Genomic DNA, 19,534 nt, shown 5'->3' with positions numbered 1-19,534 from the left:
GGCACGTTGTTCAGAAGTCAGGCTAAGGAAGTTCCCCTCCTCGGAGCCACCAGCTCTGCTTTTGCAAGTCTGATGCCACTGGGAAAAAAGGAAGTGTCTGTAGAGAACAACCAGGGTTGGTCACTTTTCTGGGCACCCCTTCAGGTGAGAAGGGGCATCTTTAACTGTGCCAGAGGAGAGGAAGCTCTTGGTGTGCAGACCTCTGGAGCCTGGAGAGTCTGGGGATTGAAGGCCCAACCCAGAAAGAGACTGAGGGCCACAAAGCATCTTCGACCCACAGAACCCAGTAGCGGTGTCCCAGGGTCTCTAGGGAGGAGGGGTGGGCACAGGAGGAAAGTCAGTTACTAACACGCCATCAGTGTTATCAGCCATCACTGTTCTCTCATCTGCCTTAACCTGATGGGCTCTAGATGAGAACTCCTGAAGGAGGAACAGTGACTCCTTCAAACTTGGCTGACATTTTTTACTTCTTTGGTTGCACCACGCTGCTTGTGGGATCTTAGTTCACTGACCAGGGATCAAACCTGTGGCCCCTGCAGTGGAAACGTGGAGTCCCAACGGCTGGACTACCAGGGCGTTCCCATCAGCCGGCATCTTAATTTTTTTCATTTTCATTTTAAAGGGCAATCTGGTGAGGGCCTACCCACTCCTCGATGAGCCTCTGTCTTGTTTTGGGGTGGAAATGTTTGTCACAGAAATCAAAAGGCCGCCTATGTTGGGAAAGGATGAGGTGGCTGTTCTCAGGACAGAGTCCGCTCAGCCTGGGCTTTGCCTGTCCAGTGCTCACCTCTCTCCTCATCTCTCCCGACTCCAGCCTTTGACTTCTACCAGAGACGCCTGGTGAGCCTGGCCGAGTCCCCACGAGCATCCAGCCCTGTGCGGTCCAGCCCCTATGTGCCGCAGTGTGATGCCTTCGGAGGCTGGGAGCCTGTGCAGTGCCATGCCGCGACGGGTGAGGCGGGCAGGCGCCCTGGGGAGGCTGAGGGACACCCCTCCTTTTCATGTGGAGAAAAGAGCCTTAGGAAGAAAGAAAGGAAAGAGCCCTGCACTATTAGGGCAAAGCAAAGTGGACCCTCGTCCTCTTCGGCAGCTGGTGGCAAGTCCCTTAATTCTTCTGCCATCTGATTGTTCCATCTGTACAATGGGAGTGGCAACCTTCTGCCTGCTTGAAGACCAAGTGGGTAGCTGCTGGGGTTTCTGGGTGTTAGGGCCTCTGATTGTGGACCCTGTTAGGGAGAGCAGACAGGTAGGGGTTTGGGTGAGAGAACTTATTGGCACTGCTAGGAATTTTTTAAATTTTGATTAGAGTTTGGTTGATTTGGAATGCTGTGTTACAATAGCTTCTGCTGTGCAGCCAAGTGAGTAGGCGATACCTGAACCCACTCTCTTTTCAGATTCTTTTCCCATACAGGCCACTGCGGAGTACTGAGTAGAGTTCCCTGTGCTATGCAGCAAGTCCTTGTTTGTTACCTCTTTTATATGTGGTGGTGTGTATTGCAGGGCCCTCAGGGCAGGGCCCTTGGGCACTTCCTGAACTTCTGGCCACGGCTCTTTTCCAGGGCACTGCTGGTGTGTGGACGGGAGGGGAGAGTACATCCCCGCCTCGCTGACCGCCCGCTCCCGGCAGATCCCGCAGTGTAAGTGGGGCCGCCGGACTGGCTGTTGGGCCTTCTAGTGGGCTCCCTGCCTGGGGAGGCTCCGTGGGCCAGCGCTTCAGCCCAACCCCCGAGAACAGGCAGACCACACACCCCCAAGCCCCCAGGCCTGGAAGACTTCCCTGACCTTGGTCGTAGTTCCTAATGGTGCTCCTCGTTTCCCAGGTGGAGGGAGGGAGCTGGGGGTGGGCAAGGAGCCCCAGGTCCACCCCCCGACACCTGCTTCCTGGGAAGTTTCATCTATTTCTGTATTTTCTACAACGACCTCATGTCTGATGCATAGTCCAACCTCTCTTCTGAGTCTGGACCCGTGTAATCAAGCGCTCACTTTATGTCTCAGAGATGAAATGTCCCACGTGGCTCTTTGTCCCCAACCCTCAGCCTGCTTCTCTGGGGTCCCAGCTGTCTGCTCAAAGCACCTCCACCCACCCAGATACACGGCTCCAACTCTCGGGGCCAGCCTGGGCTCCCCACCTGCCCTCAGCGCCTGCGGCCAGCCTGTTGAGAGCTCCCCTCTCTCCCCACCCAGGCCCCACCAGCTGCGAGAGATCGCGAGCCAGTGGACTGCTTTCCAGCTGGAAACAGGCTGGTGTCCAAGCAGAACCATCTACTAAAGGCCTGTTCATCCCGACCTGCTTACAGGTAAGTCTCTGAAGGCCCAAGAAAGTTCCAGAAGCCAGAACTTTCTGTATGGCGAATTTTCTAGTTTTCAATAAACTTGTTTTAATTGAAAACTCAAAGGAAATTCTAGGCCTCGGTTTTTGTCCCAGCCCCGGCTGATCCAAGCTCTGTGGTGGTGGTGATGTTTAGCTGATCAGTCGTGTTCAATGACCCCACGGACTGGAAGCCTGCCAGGATTCTCTGTCCGTGGGATTTTCCAAGCAAGAATACTGGAGTAGGTTGCCACTTCCTCCTCCAGGGGATCTTCCTGAGCCAGGTATCAAACCCACATCTCTTGCATGTCCTGCACTGGCAGGCAGATCCTTTAACACTGAGCCACCTAGAGGCCCAAGCTGTATGACCTTGGGCAATTTATTTACCATCTCTGTGCTTCTCTGGGCTTTGCGTTATCCCAAGATCAGGTCACATTTTAATCTTCCCTAGCACCAGGATTGTTTTGAGGCTTTTAGGAGATACCTTTAATGAAAACTCTTTGAAGAATAATATACACGTACATAATTCCTTAAACCATGTAGCCACATCAACATGCCCATCATATTTCAGCTTCTCAACATAATGGAAGACTGTAATATTCCCTCTCCAGCTCTCTGGTTGTCATGATTTCGGGCAGTGACTGATGTGAAAGCTCTTAGAGAGAGACTTCTTGCTGGAACCAACCACTCAGGTACCAGCTGATGGAACTCCGTGTGGCTCAGGCCCCATACCCTGAAGTAGGGATGATAGGAACACCGCCACCCACTCTGCTGGGCTCGCAGAGGCTCCAAGGAAGTTAGATGAAATCAGTGGTGCAGAGGTTCATAAAATGCAAATTACTGAGCAAAAGTTTCCTTGTTACTGTTCCTCACTGTCATTAATACTGTTTGGTGCTATAAACATGGACCCTGATTACGGAAGAGTTTTGTGGAGAAATTAGCAGATCTAGTCTTTTATCTTGGCTGGCAGCTCCCTACCACTGAAATGAGAGTCTGCTTTATCATCAGAGTCTGCAAGTCCACCTGTGGAGAAGGAGAGACAGGAAGCATACTTCTGACGGAGGGAAAAGTGATTCAGACCAGCTCCCAGAGAACCTCCGATTGTGTGGTTCCCCAGGCTGGCTCCTGGAAGGACCCAAGTGCCAGAAAACAGGACCCAAGATGCCCAGTGCCCACACTGGATGGCTGTCCTCAGCAGAAGTCATGTTAGCAGTGAGGGTGTTCTCAGTTGTAGATCTTTACAATCCCATATTTTCTCAAACCTTTGCTTTGGTTTGAATCCTTCCTGTGCGACTTGAAAGCCAAGCACCCGGGGGCACCTCATCTGATTTCCCTGGGTCTCGCTGAGTAGAATGCGGACATAGGCTCTCTACCTACATCAGGGACTGAAGGACACCTTGGGGGCCTCCTGATTATGGTCTCTGTAAATGTCGGGTGTCATTACAATGGTCATTTATCATCTGTGAAAATGGCACAGCAGAGTATAGAATGAACAAGTGGCCCCGGAAATCTCAGGGAAACACTCAGTGGTCCCAGGGAGCTTGAGAAAACGGGCCTCCCTTCTGCCTGCAGCTGCATACACAGGAGAGAGGCCATTGTCTTCCCAGGAGTGCATGGGTCCATCTGGTCCCATCTCCTCTCTTTTTAGATGAGGAAACTTGCCCCAGTGAATTGGAGGAGCTTGCCCAGCATCCCCAGCTGGCCGAGGGGAGATGGGCCCTGGGCAAAGGCAGGGGGCTGCCTCCTCCCTTGTCTTCCTTTTCTGTTACAGACCCCTTTTCTCCAAGGGATGCTGGTTGAGAATCGTTTCCGGAACTAGGGGGGTGGTTTCAAGTCAGCAGCTGGGCTCGGGCTGGGCAGGCTTGGGCCCCGCCTGGGTCTGCCACCCCCAGCTGTGGCTGGTCCTCTGTCACTTTCTTCCTCTGCGTGAGCCTGTTTTCCCCACTCCCAAAATGGGTTCACTGCAGTTTTTGTCTCCTGCGGATGTTACAGCCATGAGTTCAGACAACGTACGTAAAGGGTCTCGAATAGGACAGTCCCGTCCAGCCCCTCCCCAATGTCTGGAAAAGCCATCGCCAGTAGTTTCGGGAGAAATATCCTTGATGCCTGGCTCCCGACTTACCAGCTTACAGAAGCATCTTCGCTGGGTGACACTACCTCGGTTTTATCTCAGACAGGAGAGTTTGCCAGGCTGCAGGCGTCGGAGGCTGGCACCTGGTGTGTGGATCCAGCCTCAGGAGAGGGCGTGCCCCCTGGCACAAACAGCAGTGCCCAGTGTGAGTACTGACCCTTCCCCATCACTCTTCAGCCCCCACCCCATGAGCATGAGGTACGGAGCCCCAAGAGCTGGCTTCATGTCCCAGCTTGGCCATTCCAGAGCCGTGAAAGCCTCTAACCTCACTGCACCTCAGTTTTCTCATCTGTGAAATAGGGGTGTGATTCCCCCACCTCAGTGGGTTCTTGGGAGTAATACATATAGCAGGATTTGGGGTAACTAGAGGCACAAACCAGCACTCGTCTCTATTATAGTGGGCACCGCTGCCTTCTTGGGGTCTGCTGTTCAGCCCCAGATACCGGGACTCCCGCCTGGCCTCTCGTCCTCCAGCCTGGTCCAGCAATCTGGTTTCCACAGTGAGGTTAAGGCGGTGTCTCTAAAGGGCACATGTGTGGCTCTCCTCTGCCTAGAGCCCACTGATGCTCCCTGTGGTCCTCAGGGCCAGGCTCCTTGCTTTGGCTCCCGGACCTCTCCATGTAGGCTCCTGTATCTTCTTGGGCTTCTCTTATTTCTCCATCTCAGCAGCAGGTCCAGGAAGAGTAAACTATAATCAGGCTTTTCAAGCAGGTAGTCACTGTCTTCCCTGGGCCTTCATGGTCTGGTGCAGCCTTTGCAAACCCACAACCCCAGCTGGCTAACTCTCACTCCGTCCACCCATCAGTCCCTCAAGGAAGACTTGCAGGCCTCTCTGTCTTTCCCAGCAGAGCTCAGTGCCACCCTATGGGCTCGTAAACTGCCCTGCACCTCCCATTATCATCCTTAGCATCTCAACTGCAGTTGCTCACTTACTTGTTAAGTATCCTCTAAGATTCTAAGCTCCTTGAAGACAGGCAATGTGTGTGTGTGCGTGCGTGTGCATGGAGTGGAGAGGGGAGTACAAAGCTGAGTGTCCGAGTGCAACACCCCAGTAGGGAGGCAGCCCCAGACCCTGGGGGCCCCGCAGGCAGGTGGCAGTGGGTGGTGGCAAGGGCTGTGACACCCATGCTGGCAGAGAACACATGTGGCTTGTCTTTGCGCCAAGGCCTGAGCCTCTGTGAAGTGCTCCAGAGGGGAGTCCCCTCCGGGAGAACCAGCCCCAGCTACAGCCCGGCCTGCAGGGCAGAGGACGGAGGCTTCTCCCCAGTGCAGTGCGACCCAGCCCAGGGCAGCTGCTGGTGTGTCCTGGACAGCGGGAAGGAGGTGCCTGGGACCCGCGTGGCCGGGAGCCAGCCAGCCTGTGAGAGTAAGTTGTGATGCCCCAGAGTGACCCCCGGGCTGGTGGGGGTCCTGCCGTCTCTTCCTTGGCCCTGGTGGGGGTAAAGGGGTCACCAAAGATGTCAGGACAGTGAGGGCAGGAGGAGAGACAAGGGATCTGTGTGAGGGATTGCAGTTGACCCCCGTGACACTGAAACTCCGTCTCAGTTCAGTCGCTCGGTCGTGTCCGACTCTTTGCAATCCCATGGGCTGCAGCATGCAAGACTTCCTTGTCCTTCACCAACTCCTGGAGTTTACTCAAACTTGTGTCCATTGAGTTGGTGATGCCATTCAACCATCTCATCCTCTGTTGTCTCCTTCTCCTCCTGCCTTCAGTCTTTCCCAGCATCAGGGTCTTTTCCAATGAGTCAGTTTTTCGCATCAGGTGGCCAAAGTATTAGAGCTTCAGCTTCAGCATCAGTCCTTCCAGTGAATATTCAGGAGCTCAAACCAAGGCGAGCCCTTGTGGCAATCTCCCAAGCCAGTGAAGCTTGGGTGCTGGCCTCCTGGGGGGTGCCAGGTCTTGGTCTCACCATCCTCAAGTGGGGAGGAGGGTCCAGACGGCAGGATCTCAGTGGGGGGGACCTCAGAGGGGTCCATCCCAGCCGGGGAGCTTCAGGAGTAAGTGGAGGTGTTGATTTATTTATTTTTGTTTCTACTTTAAAAGATCATTTGGGTGTCAGATATCGAACTGTACATGAATATATAATATTGAAATATGTTATTACTTATTAAACATATTATTGAATTATCAATTACTTACCTTTAGTTTTTCCTGTATACTCAAGTCACAGGACACTGTAGTCATTTTAAAATGTGTGTGCACAAGTGGGTTACATTATCTGTGAGTTTTTTTTCAGAGCGGTAAACGAAGACATTGCAAATTACTTATTACAAGTTGGGATGTTGGGGCTGGCACGGTAGAGAAATGCTGCACAAAATGACTAATTTTATGGCAGTTGCCTTTCTTCTGTTGTTTTTACTGTTTTGTTGCCTTATTTTTTTTTTTTTTAACATTTGCAGTCTCTAGGCAACATTTTGGAACTGCAGACACATTTAATTAGGTCTAGTGATTTCTATGTGTAAAGAGAATTTTTACATTTGTAGAGTGATGTTTATATTTGTAAAGAGAGAGGGGGAGTCTTCAAAAGAAGGGTGGGAAGGAAGAGTCAATGCTGTCTTCGTGGGGCTCTGTCTCCTGCCCCAAACCTGCGGTGCATGCCCAGGGCTCTCACTATACGCCTTTTCTCCCAAGTCCTTGAGTCTCCCAGTCTCTGTGGGTTCTGTTTCAAGACGCTCAGCCACTGCCACCATGCAGGGAACATAGCAGGTGCTCGATGGGTGTCTATGAGGAGAGCTCCCTGCTGGGTGTTGCCGAGAGCAATAAGTGTCAGCCTTAGCGTCAGACACATTGAACTTAGAGGACATCTAAGATTGGTCTGCACTGTCGGGACCCAAGGAACAGACTGCTGAGTGTCCTGCAAGAACAGGTCTGGGAGCACAGCTCTTCTGGGTCTGGAAAGACCCCCTGTGTCTTGGCCCTACCAGGATTCCATGATCGTAGCTCACCTGTGCAGAGGTCGCCTATTAAAATGTGCTTGTCACATCATACGTCCCATTTTTGCCCCCCAGGGATGCAGGTAAATAGATAGAAGAGTCCTACTCTCCACTTTACAGATGGCAAAACTGGGACTCACAGAGGGTCATTAATGTGTTGAAAGCAAGTGGAACAACAAGCACTTTGAGTTCCCCAAAGCTTCTTCCTGCTGACTTGCTACAGAGTGTGGGGAGAAAGCTCAGATGAGGGAGTCAGACAGATAGACCCAAGTGTCAGCTCTGCCAACGCCCTTGCTGGGCAACCCTGGGCAAGTCCCGTAACCTCAAGTTCCCACTCGGTAACCTGTGGGCATGGGGAGGGGGAATCATAGCTATTTCTGATCATCATTGTTAGGGTTAATTCAAATAGCCTCTGTAAACTGCTCAGCCTGGTGGCTAAGGGCCAACGCAGTGACCCACTGCAAATGACAGCACCGAGTCTTGTCCAGAGGCCACTGTCCTGGTTAGACAGAAGCCCGGGCTGCACCCTGAAGACCAAAATGAGCCGCTCTCCATCTGAGGACCCCAGGTAACCTTGAGTCACATGAGGATTGCAAGCTTTAAAGCCAGACATTTACAGGCAGCAAGGCTGTGCTCTAGAGTCAGGTAATTAACTGTATCTTTAGCCAGGTGTGAAATTGTCATTGAGCGTGTCTGTTCTTTAATTTAGTCATTCATCTATTGATTTAACACACCTGGAGCTTGTGGTTTGGGTCAGCCTTCAGTTCAGTTCAGTCGCTCAGTCGTGTCCGACTCTTTGCGACCCCATGAATCGCAGCATGCCAGGCCTCCCTGTCCATCACCAACTCCCGGAGGTCACTCAGACTCACGTCCATTGAGTCGGTGATGCCATTCAGCCATCTCATCCTAGGCCGTCCCCTTCTCCTCCTGCCCCCAATCCCTCCCAGCATCAGAGTCTTTTCCAATGAGTCAACTCTTTGCATGAGGTGGCCAAAGTACTGGAGCTTCAGCTTCAGCATCATTCCCTCCAAAGAAATCCCAGGGCTGTTCTCCTTCAGAATGGATTGGTTGGATCTCCTTGCTGTCCAAGGGACTCTCAAGAGTCTTCTCCAACACCACAGTTCAAAAGCATCAATTCTTCAGCGCTCAGCCTTCTTCACAGTCCAACTCTCACATCCATACATAACCAGAGGAAAAACCATAGCTTTGACTAGACGGACCTTAGTCGGCAAAGTAATGTCTCTGCTTTGGGAATACCAGACCACTTGACCTGCCTCTTGAGAAATCTGTATGCAGGTCAGGAAGCAACAGTTAGAACTGGGCATGGAACGACAGACTGGTTCCAAATAGGAAAAGGAGTACGTCAAGGCCGTATATTGTCACCCTGCTTATTTAACTTCCATGCAGAGTACATCATGAGAAACGCTGGACTGGAAGAAACATAGGCTGGAATAAGATTGCCGGGAGAAATATCAATAACCTCAGATATGCAGATGACACCACCCTTATGGCAGAAAGTGAAGAGGAACTAAAAAGCCTCTTGATGAAAGTGAAAGAGGAGAGCAAAAATGTTGGCTTAAAGCTCAACATTCAGAAAATGAAGATCATGGCATCTGGTCCCATCACTTCATGGGAAATAGATGGGGAAACAGTGGAAACAGTGTCAGACTTTATTTTTGGGGGTTCCAAAATAACTGCAGATGGTGATTGCAGCCATGAAATTAAAAGACACTTACTCCTTGGAAGAAAAGTTATGACCAACCTAGATAGCATATTCGAAAGTAGAGACATTACTTTGCCGACTAAGGTCTGTCTAGTCAAGGCTATGTTTTTTCCTGTGGTCATGTATGGATGTGAGAGTTGGACTGTGAAGAGCCTTGGGCCCTGGGTAAACAGAGGAGAGATATCCTCTCCCCTTCTGTGGCTCTGTCCAGCGGGGAGACCGGAATGCAGATAGTCTTGTATAATTGATCACAAGGCAGTCTACTCCAGGGAGCCTGGGGGCTTGGAGAAAGGTGGCTAAAGTCAGCCTGGAAAAACCATGAAAAGTGTTAGAAAGTTAAAGGGGTTGAGCTGATAACTGAGGACCCAAAAAGGAATCTTCTAGCCAGATAAGCTGGTAGAAGAAGTAAGGACATGGGCTGTATAATGCATATGGTTGAGAAATAGCATCTCTGCCCTGGGGCAAAGCGGGGCTGGAGAGGAGACCAGAGCAGAGAGGAAGTCGGGCCAGCAGGCACTCGGGAGACTTGAGAACCGAGTCCAGCTCCATATATTTCTCTGCTGGCGGGGGGAATGGATTGGACATGGGAGCAGAGGGCAGGAGGTGAGGCCCAAACACACGGAGCTGGTGAGGAAGCTTCAGTGGCCGTTCAGGGAGAAGATGACGCGTGTCTAAATGAAGGATGGGGATGAAGAGAAGTCAAGGAGCTGTGAGCTGCAGCTGAGCTGGTGGGCAGAGGAGGTGGCAGCGTCTGGGTTGGCTGCCACCTTTCTGGCTAAAGGTGCCAGGCTTCAAGCTGGAGTTGCTGAAGCCGGAGCAGGCATGGGCAGCAGATGCTGAGCCTGGCCCTGTTGGCTTTGAGGTGGAGGAGACTGGATTTAGAGATGGGAAGGTGCTCCAGAGGGCCTGAGTGGAGTTGAAGATGTGAGAGTCATCTCTGCTCAAAGTGAAGTTGAAGTTGAAGTTGAAGTTGCTCAGTCATATCCAACTCTTTGTGACCCCATGAACTGTAGCCTGTCAGGCTCCTCTGTCCATGGGATTTTCCAGGCAAGAATACTGGAGTGGGGTGCCATTTCCTTTTCTACGCAAAAGTGCTATCAAAGTGTTAGTCACTCCATCGTGTCTGACTCTTTGTGACCCCATGGACTGTAGCCCACCCATCTCCTCTGTCCATAGAGTTCTCCAGGCAAGACTACTGGGGTGGGTAGCATTCCCTTCTCCAGGGGATCTTCCCCGACCCAGGGGTGTCTGTTAAAACGAGAGAGGATGGGATTAGCCAACAGGGAGGGTGGAGAGGGAGCAGGCGGGCCCAGGCTGGCCTGAGAGAAGGGAGGGTGAGGGGGGCCCGTGCTCGTGAGCAGAAATGGGAGGTGGAGGTAGGTGCTCAGTGTTGGTGCCGGGTAGGTGCCCACAGCTGCCCCTTTCCTCCTCCCAGGTCCACAGTGCCCACTGCCCTTCAGCGTGGCGGACGTGGCCGGTGGGGCCGTCCTGTGTGAACGTGCTTTGGGCCTGGGCGCAGCCACCAGGCAGCAGTGCCAACTACGGTGCGGCCGGGGCTACCAGAGCGCCTTCCCGCCGGAGCCACTGCTGTGCAGCGTGCAGAGGAGACGCTGGGAGTCCCAGCCACCCCAGCCCCATGCCTGCCAACGTGAGTGGCCCCAGAAAGGTCCGCCTGGAGTCCCACTCCCCACCTTCCCTCGGGGCCGAGGCCTTCATTTTCCCACCTGAGGGTAGCATGTCCATGATAGCCAGGTGGCATCAGAGCAGGACAGAGCGCTCAATGCAGCATTTTCTTCTAGAAGGATCAGCAGGGCTTCCCAGGCCCCTGGGCAAAGCTTCATTTGTGGCTCCTCTGAAGCAATCTGCTCTCTGAGACACATTCTGTCGTTTCTGGCTTCCATGGGGAGTCCTGGATACAGGACTGTTCTCAAAGTGCAGATGCTCCAGTGGCCATGTTGGTTACTATGATGCTGACAAGCTCAGAGTTGCTGATCTGGCTTCTGGGGTCACAGTGACACTGCCACACCAGCCTCTCCCTGCCCCGCCTCCCCCCGGTCCAACTGTAGCTCCAGGCTATGGCGTCTGTTCTGATCACTGTGGACTTGGGCCGTATTTAAATATGGGTAGCTCCTTCCTCCTGCTCTCACAGCGAACCCACTTTCACGTGCTCGTGGCTGTGAGGCTACACCGAACTCCGACTGTGTCCGCCTAGGCGAAGGCTGGCTGTACTTACTCATGGCCAGGTAGGACAGGGGTCAGCACGGGGACCAGTGCTAGGTCCACCCAGGGCAGCAGGAGGGACATTCAGGAGAGAGACCCAGATTCTGGGACTGACTGTCACAAGGCTCTGGCTGGCTGGCAGGGGGGGCAAAGGACACAAATTTGTCACAAAACATTCTGAAATAGAGAATGCTATCCAGAAAAAGTTCAGAATGTGATTTGGACAAATAAGTGACTTGTCCCCCTGTTGGTGACTGAGTAGCTAGGAATCAGAGCTAAATTTGTCATGAGTAAGGGACTTGGGGGAAGAGAGGTGTGGGTCCTGAACTCCTGAAATGGAGTGCAGGCTTGCTGTGTACATTTGTGCAGGTTGTGCACTGCACAACTTTAGCCTTGCACTAGGCTGCGGTAACCACTCTGAACTGGCCAAATCAGGTGGCATGGCCCTGTTTGAGTGCAAGGTAGTATGGAAGATTTTCCAAGAAGACTGTCCAGGACCTCAGCCTGGGTTTAAAGGCTGAGGCAGGACTGAGCTTGCAGTGAGGGTGCTAAGTAATTTCAGAGAAAAGCTGGCGTACTGGGAAGTAGCGAGACCCAGAGGGAGACAACGCAAGATGGCAGCAGTTGTGGACTCCAAGTGAAATGAAGAAGGGTTAGCTTTTGCAGAGAAAAACACCACAAGAACCCCATAGCTCTTTGCCTTTGTCTGCTGACCTCTGGTGCTCGCCGCAGGGCCCCAGTTCTGGCAGACTCTCCAGACCCAAGCGCAGTTCCAGCTCCAGCTCCCTCCGGGAAAGGTGTGCAGTGCCGACTACTCGGGCTTGCTGCTGGCGTTCCAGGTCTTCCTGTTAGACGAGCTTACGGCCCGCGGCTTCTGTCAGATCCAGGTATGTGCCCACAAGTGGGGCTCGGACTGAGCTCAGGGTCACCGGGCAGAGAACCTCAGGGCTCAAATGAACCTACAGTTCAACCCTCATTCATTTCACCCACTGAGACCCAGGATGAGAAAGCAGCTCAGACAAGACTAATGACACAGAGGTGGAGGTGGGATTGATACCTGTCTCACTGGCCATTCTGTCTGCGCACAGATGCCACTCCTAATGTGTGCCGAGCACTTAGATTGTGCCAGGCATTCTGCACCACTTGGCATGGCTTAGCTAATGCAGTCCTCATGGGGACCCTATTATTACCGTTTTGTGATGAGTTAAAATAGTTGGGCAGTCACACAACTGAGAGATGGTAGGGCCACAGAATCCCCTGCTTTTACACAGCACCTTCTCATTCACCTTCTCATTCACCTCTGACGCCCCAGCTTCTGATAAACTGACACCCCCAGGACTCCACACAGAAGCTTCTGGCTGTTGCCTTTGAAAGAGCACGATGCAAAGAGTGCACAGTGAGGCTCGTGTGGATCCCCGGCCCTGCCTGGTGCTGCCCTCGAGTTAACCGGGTCCTACCACCATCCATCCTCCCACCCTGCCCTGCAGATGGTCAGCGGGCACTGTGGGGCGTGCTTAGGTGGGGCAAGAAGCCAGGCTGCGTGGTCACACTGGAGGAGCCAGTGGGTGCTTCCCGGGAGGGAGGGTCGTGTCCTGCTGGGTCTTGAGAGGACTTGGGCAGTCGGCAGAAATTGTTTCTCCAGTGAATTATGACCCCTTGAATTTGGAGTGTCTGAGCTTTCTTTATCTCTGTGTGTGTGTGTGCACGTGCGTGCCCTTTTAATTATTTTTTGAGAAACTTTACATTTTTTTCTAAGTATATTTTTTGTAGTCTACTTATTTTCACATGTACATGTATCTATTGTTTTTCAATCCTTTCCCCATGTAAGTTGGCTCTTAATGCCACTTAACACCTCTGTCTACAAGCTGCGTGACAAAGGCAGGCGATTCAACCTCTCTGGACCCAGAACCTCAGTTTCTGGCTCTCTCAAGGCTGCACCCTCTCAAATGGCTCCCACAAGGCGGTGGGGGTGCAGAGCGGGCTTTCAAAGGACACGGGAGGGCCCAGGAGTTCCAGTCGCCCTGGGGCCAGCTCCCAGGTCAAGGGGCAGTCTTGTTCTCTCCGGGACTTCCCCCAACAGTAAGATAAGCCAGTTTCGGTGCCTCGCGTAGGCTCAGCAAAGCTGGCTCCCGGCTTCATGTTCTTGAACTCCCGTCTGCATCTCCGTGCAGGTGAAGATGGCGGGAACCCCTGTCTCCATCCCCGTCTGTGACGACTCCTCGGTAAAGGTGGAGTGTCTGAGCAGGGAGCGGTTAGGAGTCAACATCACGTGGAAACTGCAGCTTGCGGACGTGCCCTCCGCCTCTCTCCCGGACCTGCGGGACGTTGGTATGTTTTCTTACACTGCTGCCCTGAGACCCCGCAGACTCCTTGGGTCTCAGTGTCCCCGTCCATCGGATGGAGCCAGTGCGGCCCCAGCGCCTCCCTGTGGGGCCAGAGAGCCCACCACGTGCCTGGCCCATGGGTGGAGCTGGTTACTGAGAAGTTTATAAAAAGCGAGAGTTCTGGCCCATAGCTGACTAGCGCTAAATATAATAATACCCTCTGACTGCTTTTGAGAATGTTTTCTGGGCACAGAGAAGGAAGACACATGTGAGGAAGGGGACAATGAGGTAGGGTGAGGGAGTCCCTGTTGGTTTTAATTTTTGCTCATTCTACTTCTAATCAGAGAACTTCTCAGACCACTGACACTGTTTACACCCACCAGGACACTATTTGGAACTGCACAGTGATGGTATGGATGAATTGAGAATAGAAAGACTTAAGAGGGAGTAGCGTGGCCTTTATGATTGTTACTCTGAGCCAGGGTGGGACTCAACCCATGGTCTTCTGACTAGATGGTGAGAACTTCTCCTATTTCTCCAGCACTATCTCGTGGCCAGACACCCAGGGTCAGGCCTGGCTGGAGCTTGACCGCTGCTCTATGAGGGAGAAGTCGAGGAAGAGACCAGAGTGTAACCCAGGAGGCAGGCGGCACCTCAGCCATTCTGCGGTGCTCGTGACAGTCATTATTAATACCACTCCTCCCCATAGCATTACGAACTGTGTTGTTATTTAGTCTGTAAATCATATCAGACTCATTCGTGACCCTGTGGACTGTAGCCCGCCAGACTCCTCTGTCCATGGGACTCTCCAGGAAGAATACTGGAGTGGGTTGCCGTGTCCTTATATCAGACTCATTCGTGACCCTGTGGACTGTAGCCCGCCAGGCTCCTCTGTCTGTGGGACTCTCCAGGAAGAATACTGGAGTGGGTTGCCATGTCCTTATATCAGACTCATTCGTGACCCTGTGGACTGTAGCCCGCCAGGCTCCTCTGTCCATGGGGCTCTCCAGGAAGAATACTGGAGTGGGTTGCCGTGTCCTTATATCAGACTCATTCGTGACCCTGTGGACTGTAGCCCACCAGACTCCTCTGTCCATGGGACTCTCCAGGAAGAATACTGGAGTGGGTTGCCATGTCCTTCTTCAAGGGATCTTCCCGAACCAGGGAATGAACCTACATCTCTTACGTCTCTGCATTGGCAGGCGGATTATTTACCGCTGAGCTGCCAGAGAAACCCCAGCATTATGAATTAAGAGCCCCTTTTTGTTGTTCTCTGGCAACAGACTGCACGGTTTGGGTGTGTTGGAAGCTGCAGATGGATGTGATGTTTATTCCTGGCATCAGTGGCCTGGGGTTTCCTTCAGAGCAGCCATTGTGGTGGGGACGTTCGTTGCGTGCTGGGGTGTCCCAGCTCGCAGGGACACCCAGGTGTGGGGCTTGCCCACCTGCTTCCTTCCTAGGAAACCCTCGCAGTTCCACAGCTGGAACGTTGCCAGCTTTAAGCTGAACGTTGAGGTGGAGGCTCCACTTTCCCTTTGAGTGGCCCCATCACGTCCTCTCTTGTAATCCCCACCAACCTCAAAAGCAGACTTCCCAGCCCATTTTTCAGATGGGGAAACTGAGCCTCGGAAATGGTGGCTTGGCAAAGGCTGAGACAGTTGCATACCTGGATAATGCACCTTGGATGAGTGACTGGGGTCATGATATTCTCTACCAGCGAGGGTCACGTTGCATGTGTGCTTGCAAAGTCACTTCAGTCGTGTCTGATTATTTGCAACCCTGTGGACTAGAGGCCACCAGGCTCCTCTGTCCGTGGGATTCTCTGGGCCAGGACACTGGAGTGGGCTGCCATTCCGTCCTCCAGGAGATCTTCCCCACCCAGGGATGGAACCCTTAGGTCTCACGCCTCCTGCACTGGCAGTCAGGTTTGTACCAGCAGCACCACCTGGGAAGCACTGAGGGTCACACTGCTGTCGCAGAAACAGCATGAGCTGGAGGCCTGGACTGGAGTCCTAGATGCGCTTCTGATTTTGTGTGACTTTGGGTCAGTCAACCCCCTTCTCTGAACCTGTTTCTCCCTCTGTGAATTGAGACACTGGGTAAGGCCTATGTCTCCTTTCAACGTGGACATCCTGGGAAGCTCTGCACCTGGACCACCCCCGGTGGGGACAGTGAGGCGACACCCCTGTCTCCTCTTGTCTTGCAGAGGAGGCCTTGGCTGGCAAGTATCTCGCTGGGCGCTTTGCAGATCTGATCCAGAGCGGAACATTCCAGCTTCATCTGGATTCCAAGACCTTCTCGGCAGACACCTCCATCCGCTTCCTCCAAGGGGACCACTTTGGCACCTCTCCCAGGACACAGTTTGGGTGCCTGGAAGGATTCGGCCGAGTCCTGACCACCAGCGATGCCAGTCAGGATGCCCTGGGGTGTGGTAGGTGCCTCCTGTCTCCCTGGACCGCTGTTACTGGGCCATGCCAGTTGGGGGGATGGCCACAGAGCTCTGAGGGAGGTTATTCTGACACGCAGAGTGGGGAACCCTTCATTTATTTATTCAGTGAAAGCGTTTCAGATGTCCAGCTGTGAGTGTGGGCATGTAGTTATCGCCCAGCAGGTAGCAGCTAGAACTGGGAGCAGCATGGCAGAAGGAAGCAGCCCCAAGTAGGGGTTATCTGTCCTCTTCGCCCTTGCCAAGCACAGACCCGCAGCCTGGGCTGCACTGTGTTTGTGGAGAAGGCCGGTGTCCACCCCGCGCATGCTCTGTGACTTGTCCCAGTCTGGTTACAGCAGCACCTTTCTCACCGCCATCCCCGGAGGGCCAGCAATCAGCCCAGGGCACGGTGGCTCAGGGGCAGTGAGTCCTGGTGGAGGTCACGGGGCTGTTCTTGGCAGCCTTGGCAGCACCCTCAGTAGCCCGAGCTTGCCGGCGCCCGGAATGGAAGCTCTGTGCATTTCCTGTCGCTGCTATGACACATGGCCGCAAGCATCGTGATCTAAAACAGCACCCGCTTATATGCTGCTGTTCTGTGGGTTTGAATCCTCACATGGGCCAGAGCCAGGTGTCGTCCGGCTGCATTGTGCCGGAGGCCCTGGGAGGGAATCAATTTCCTGAGTTTTTTCCAGCTTCTGGAAGGTGCCCACGTTTCTCGGCCCTTGGCTTCCTTCCTTCATCTTCAAAGCTGGAAGTGCTGGAGTTCTCAGGCCGTGCCTGTCATCACAGCTCCCTTGGATGCTTCTCTCGCTTCTGTTTTTTCAAAGGAATGGTTGTTCAAAATTTCTTATTTATCCATCTATCTATTTATCTTTGGTTGTGCTGGGTCTTTGTTGCTGCATGTGGGCTTCCTCTGGCCGCTCGGGTGAAGGCGGCTCTTCCTTGCGGCGTGTGGGCTTCGCTCTGCGGCCGCTTCTCTTGATGTGCAGCTTGAGCTCTAGGACAGGCAGCCTTCAGCAGCTGTGGCTCACGGGCTTAGTTGCTCCTTGGCAGGTGGCATCTTCCCGGACCAAGGATCAAACCCATGTCCCTTGTGTTGGCAGGTGAATTCTTATCCATGGTACTACCAGGGAAGTCCTTTCTCTCATTTCTTTTCTTTAAATTTATTTTTTATTTTATTTTATTGGAGTGTGACTGCTTTGTAGAGTTGTGCTAGTTTCTGCTGTACAGCAAAGTGAAGCAGCTGTCTGTGTGACTACACACAGCTGGGTAACCCAGCACACTCTCCCTCTTTTAAGGCCAGTTGACTAGCGACCTTATTTCCATCTGCAACCTTGGACTCCCTTGGCCACGTGTCCTCATGTGTTTACAGTTTCCAGGGACTAGGATGTGGACCTCTTTGGGGGCCAATCTTCCATCTGCTACCAAAGCTTCCAGGGTCTCACAGTGAGCAGCCTGCCTCCCACATGATGTGAGACACAGAGGCTTTTTTATGGAGCTAAAGAGAGAGAAGATGTTTTTCAGTTATTTATTTTTCCACTATTTATATTGGTTGCCACACAAAAGCTGCAAGGCCTCTCCTCTCGTGAAATCCATGCCAAGTTCTAAGCTCCACACTAGATGTCACATGCTGCTAACTCAGCACAGAAACCAGAGGCACTGCTTCTTGCTAATGTTTACAGAGGGTCTTGCAGTTGACGAGGCATTGTCACCGATACTCGGCCATCACAGTCGCCCCTGGTGGCAGGTCATCCCCCCACTGGACAGGTGAAGGGGTGGAGGCCAGATGAGGGGAGGCCATGGGTCTGCAGTGCCCAGAGCAGGGCTGATTCAAAGAAGGGGTTTGGTTCTCTGTGGATGAGTCACCCTAGGTCCTCTGGGACCAGCCCTCATGATCCTTCTACCTCGAAGAGCTGCCCAGACAAAGAGAACAAGAAGCAGAAGCAGGTGTGGATGGTGCCACCCCCCAGGGTGGGTGAAGTAGGGTCACTACAGTGGGGGTCTCTGCAGCACCTGGCACTGGGTCCTGAGACTCACTGTGAAGGGCCCTGAGCTCCACTGCCAAAGAAAAGATTCGAGTGTGTGTGAGGGTGTGTATGAGTGTGTGTGAGAGGGTGTATGAGAGAGTGTGTGCGCACATCTGACTACGTGTATTGTGAGTGTGTGTATGTGTGAGATAATATGTGTGAGTGTGTGTATGTATGTGAGAGAGTGTGTGTCTGTGTACGTGTGTGTGTACATTTACGTGTATGAGTGTGTGAGTGTGTGTACGTCTGGGTGTGTGTGTGTGAGGGTATGTCTGAATGTGTGTATGTATGAGTGTGTTGTGTGTATGTGTGAGAGTGTGTGTGAATGTGTGTATGTGTGAGAGTATGTGTATGTGTGTGTGTGTGTGTGTTGGGAGGAGGGTGTTTTTAGGGTCACCCCAGGGGGTGATAAGGGGGTCTGAGAGCCCACTCTGAGGCTCAATGACCTCGAGTGTCCCCTCTGGAACACGAGGCCAAGAGGTGGGGCAATAGGAGATGGTGAGAGGGACCTGTCAAGTGCTGGTTTCCCATTTCCTTCATGTAAAATAAAGGGGGTGGCCTGGAATCTGGGCCTAGGTTTTCTCTAGGGACCTTGATTGATGATTAGATGAGCACTTCCTGTCTCCCAGGACAGACAGTCCCGCTCAAGTAGGAGATGGGAGGAAAAGCTGAACCAGGAGAGCAGGCAGACTTTCCTGGTGGGTGCTGAGCAGTGAGGGACTGGGAATCAGAACCTGGGCTGGGGTGACCGGACTCCAGAGAGTGGGGGCCCCAGGGTGGGCTTGGCAAAGGGGCCGAGAGAAAGGTCTGGCCGGGGCTGCAATTGCTCCAGGAGGTGGCCACCTTTCTCTGTAAAGAGCCAAAGCAAGTCTTTTAGGCTTTGCAAACCATTCTCTTTCTGTCTCAAGGACTCAAGTCATCCATAGTGGGGAGAAAAATGCCGTGTTCTAAGTAAAAGTTCATTTGCCAAACAGAAGGTGAGCAGTATTTGGCCCGAAGGCTGCAGTCCGCCCATCCTAGCTCTACATAAACCTGCATTCTGTTTTTCAACTGCGGCAGCTTTTTATTGATTCACAAGGAATTGTTGAGCACATCATTCATCCCCACCCCTTACTCCAAATGCTCAGAAAGGTCCAGAATGGAATTCACAGAAGCAGTACCAAAAGCCCCAGGTTTCCTCCAGTATCCATGATAACATCCCTCTCCTACTGAGTTTCTGCATTGCTCTGGTCCAGAGAGTCCAGTGTCTTTAATCCCATGGGATGGACAAAGCAGTGCGGGGAATACAATTGACAGTGTCAGGAAGATGGAAGTCGCAGTGTGAGTTCTTGGGACACTGCCCATCTTCACTAGAAATCATCTGGAAACCAGGGACAGTAATATCTATTTCATGGAGGGGGGGGGGTTGCAATTTGCATAGCAGAATATAATCGATACAA

At 52.8% G+C, this 19,534-nt stretch overlaps 1 protein-coding gene across 1 annotated transcript in view; it reads left to right on the top strand.

Moving 5' to 3' along the window:
- Positions 1-19,534, top strand: part of TG (thyroglobulin) — a 231,022-nt gene that overhangs the window by 24,131 nt on the left and 187,357 nt on the right. Inside the window, exons 12-20 of the mRNA XM_068983946.1 lie at positions 815-952; positions 1,560-1,637; positions 2,185-2,297; positions 4,482-4,584; positions 5,605-5,805; positions 10,532-10,744; positions 12,049-12,203; positions 13,488-13,644; positions 15,847-16,071. Of these exons, the coding sequence (XP_068840047.1) occupies positions 815-952; positions 1,560-1,637; positions 2,185-2,297; positions 4,482-4,584; positions 5,605-5,805; positions 10,532-10,744; positions 12,049-12,203; positions 13,488-13,644; positions 15,847-16,071 (1,383 nt within the window). The remainder of the gene's footprint in view (positions 1-814; positions 953-1,559; positions 1,638-2,184; positions 2,298-4,481; positions 4,585-5,604; positions 5,806-10,531; positions 10,745-12,048; positions 12,204-13,487; positions 13,645-15,846; positions 16,072-19,534) is intronic.

This window comes from Capricornis sumatraensis, chromosome 11, assembly GCF_032405125.1.
Source record: "Capricornis sumatraensis isolate serow.1 chromosome 11, serow.2, whole genome shotgun sequence".
NCBI lineage: Eukaryota > Metazoa > Chordata > Mammalia > Artiodactyla > Bovidae > Capricornis > Capricornis sumatraensis.
Note: the sequence above shows the minus strand (reverse complement) of the source record. Positions and strands in the feature narration are given on the sequence as shown.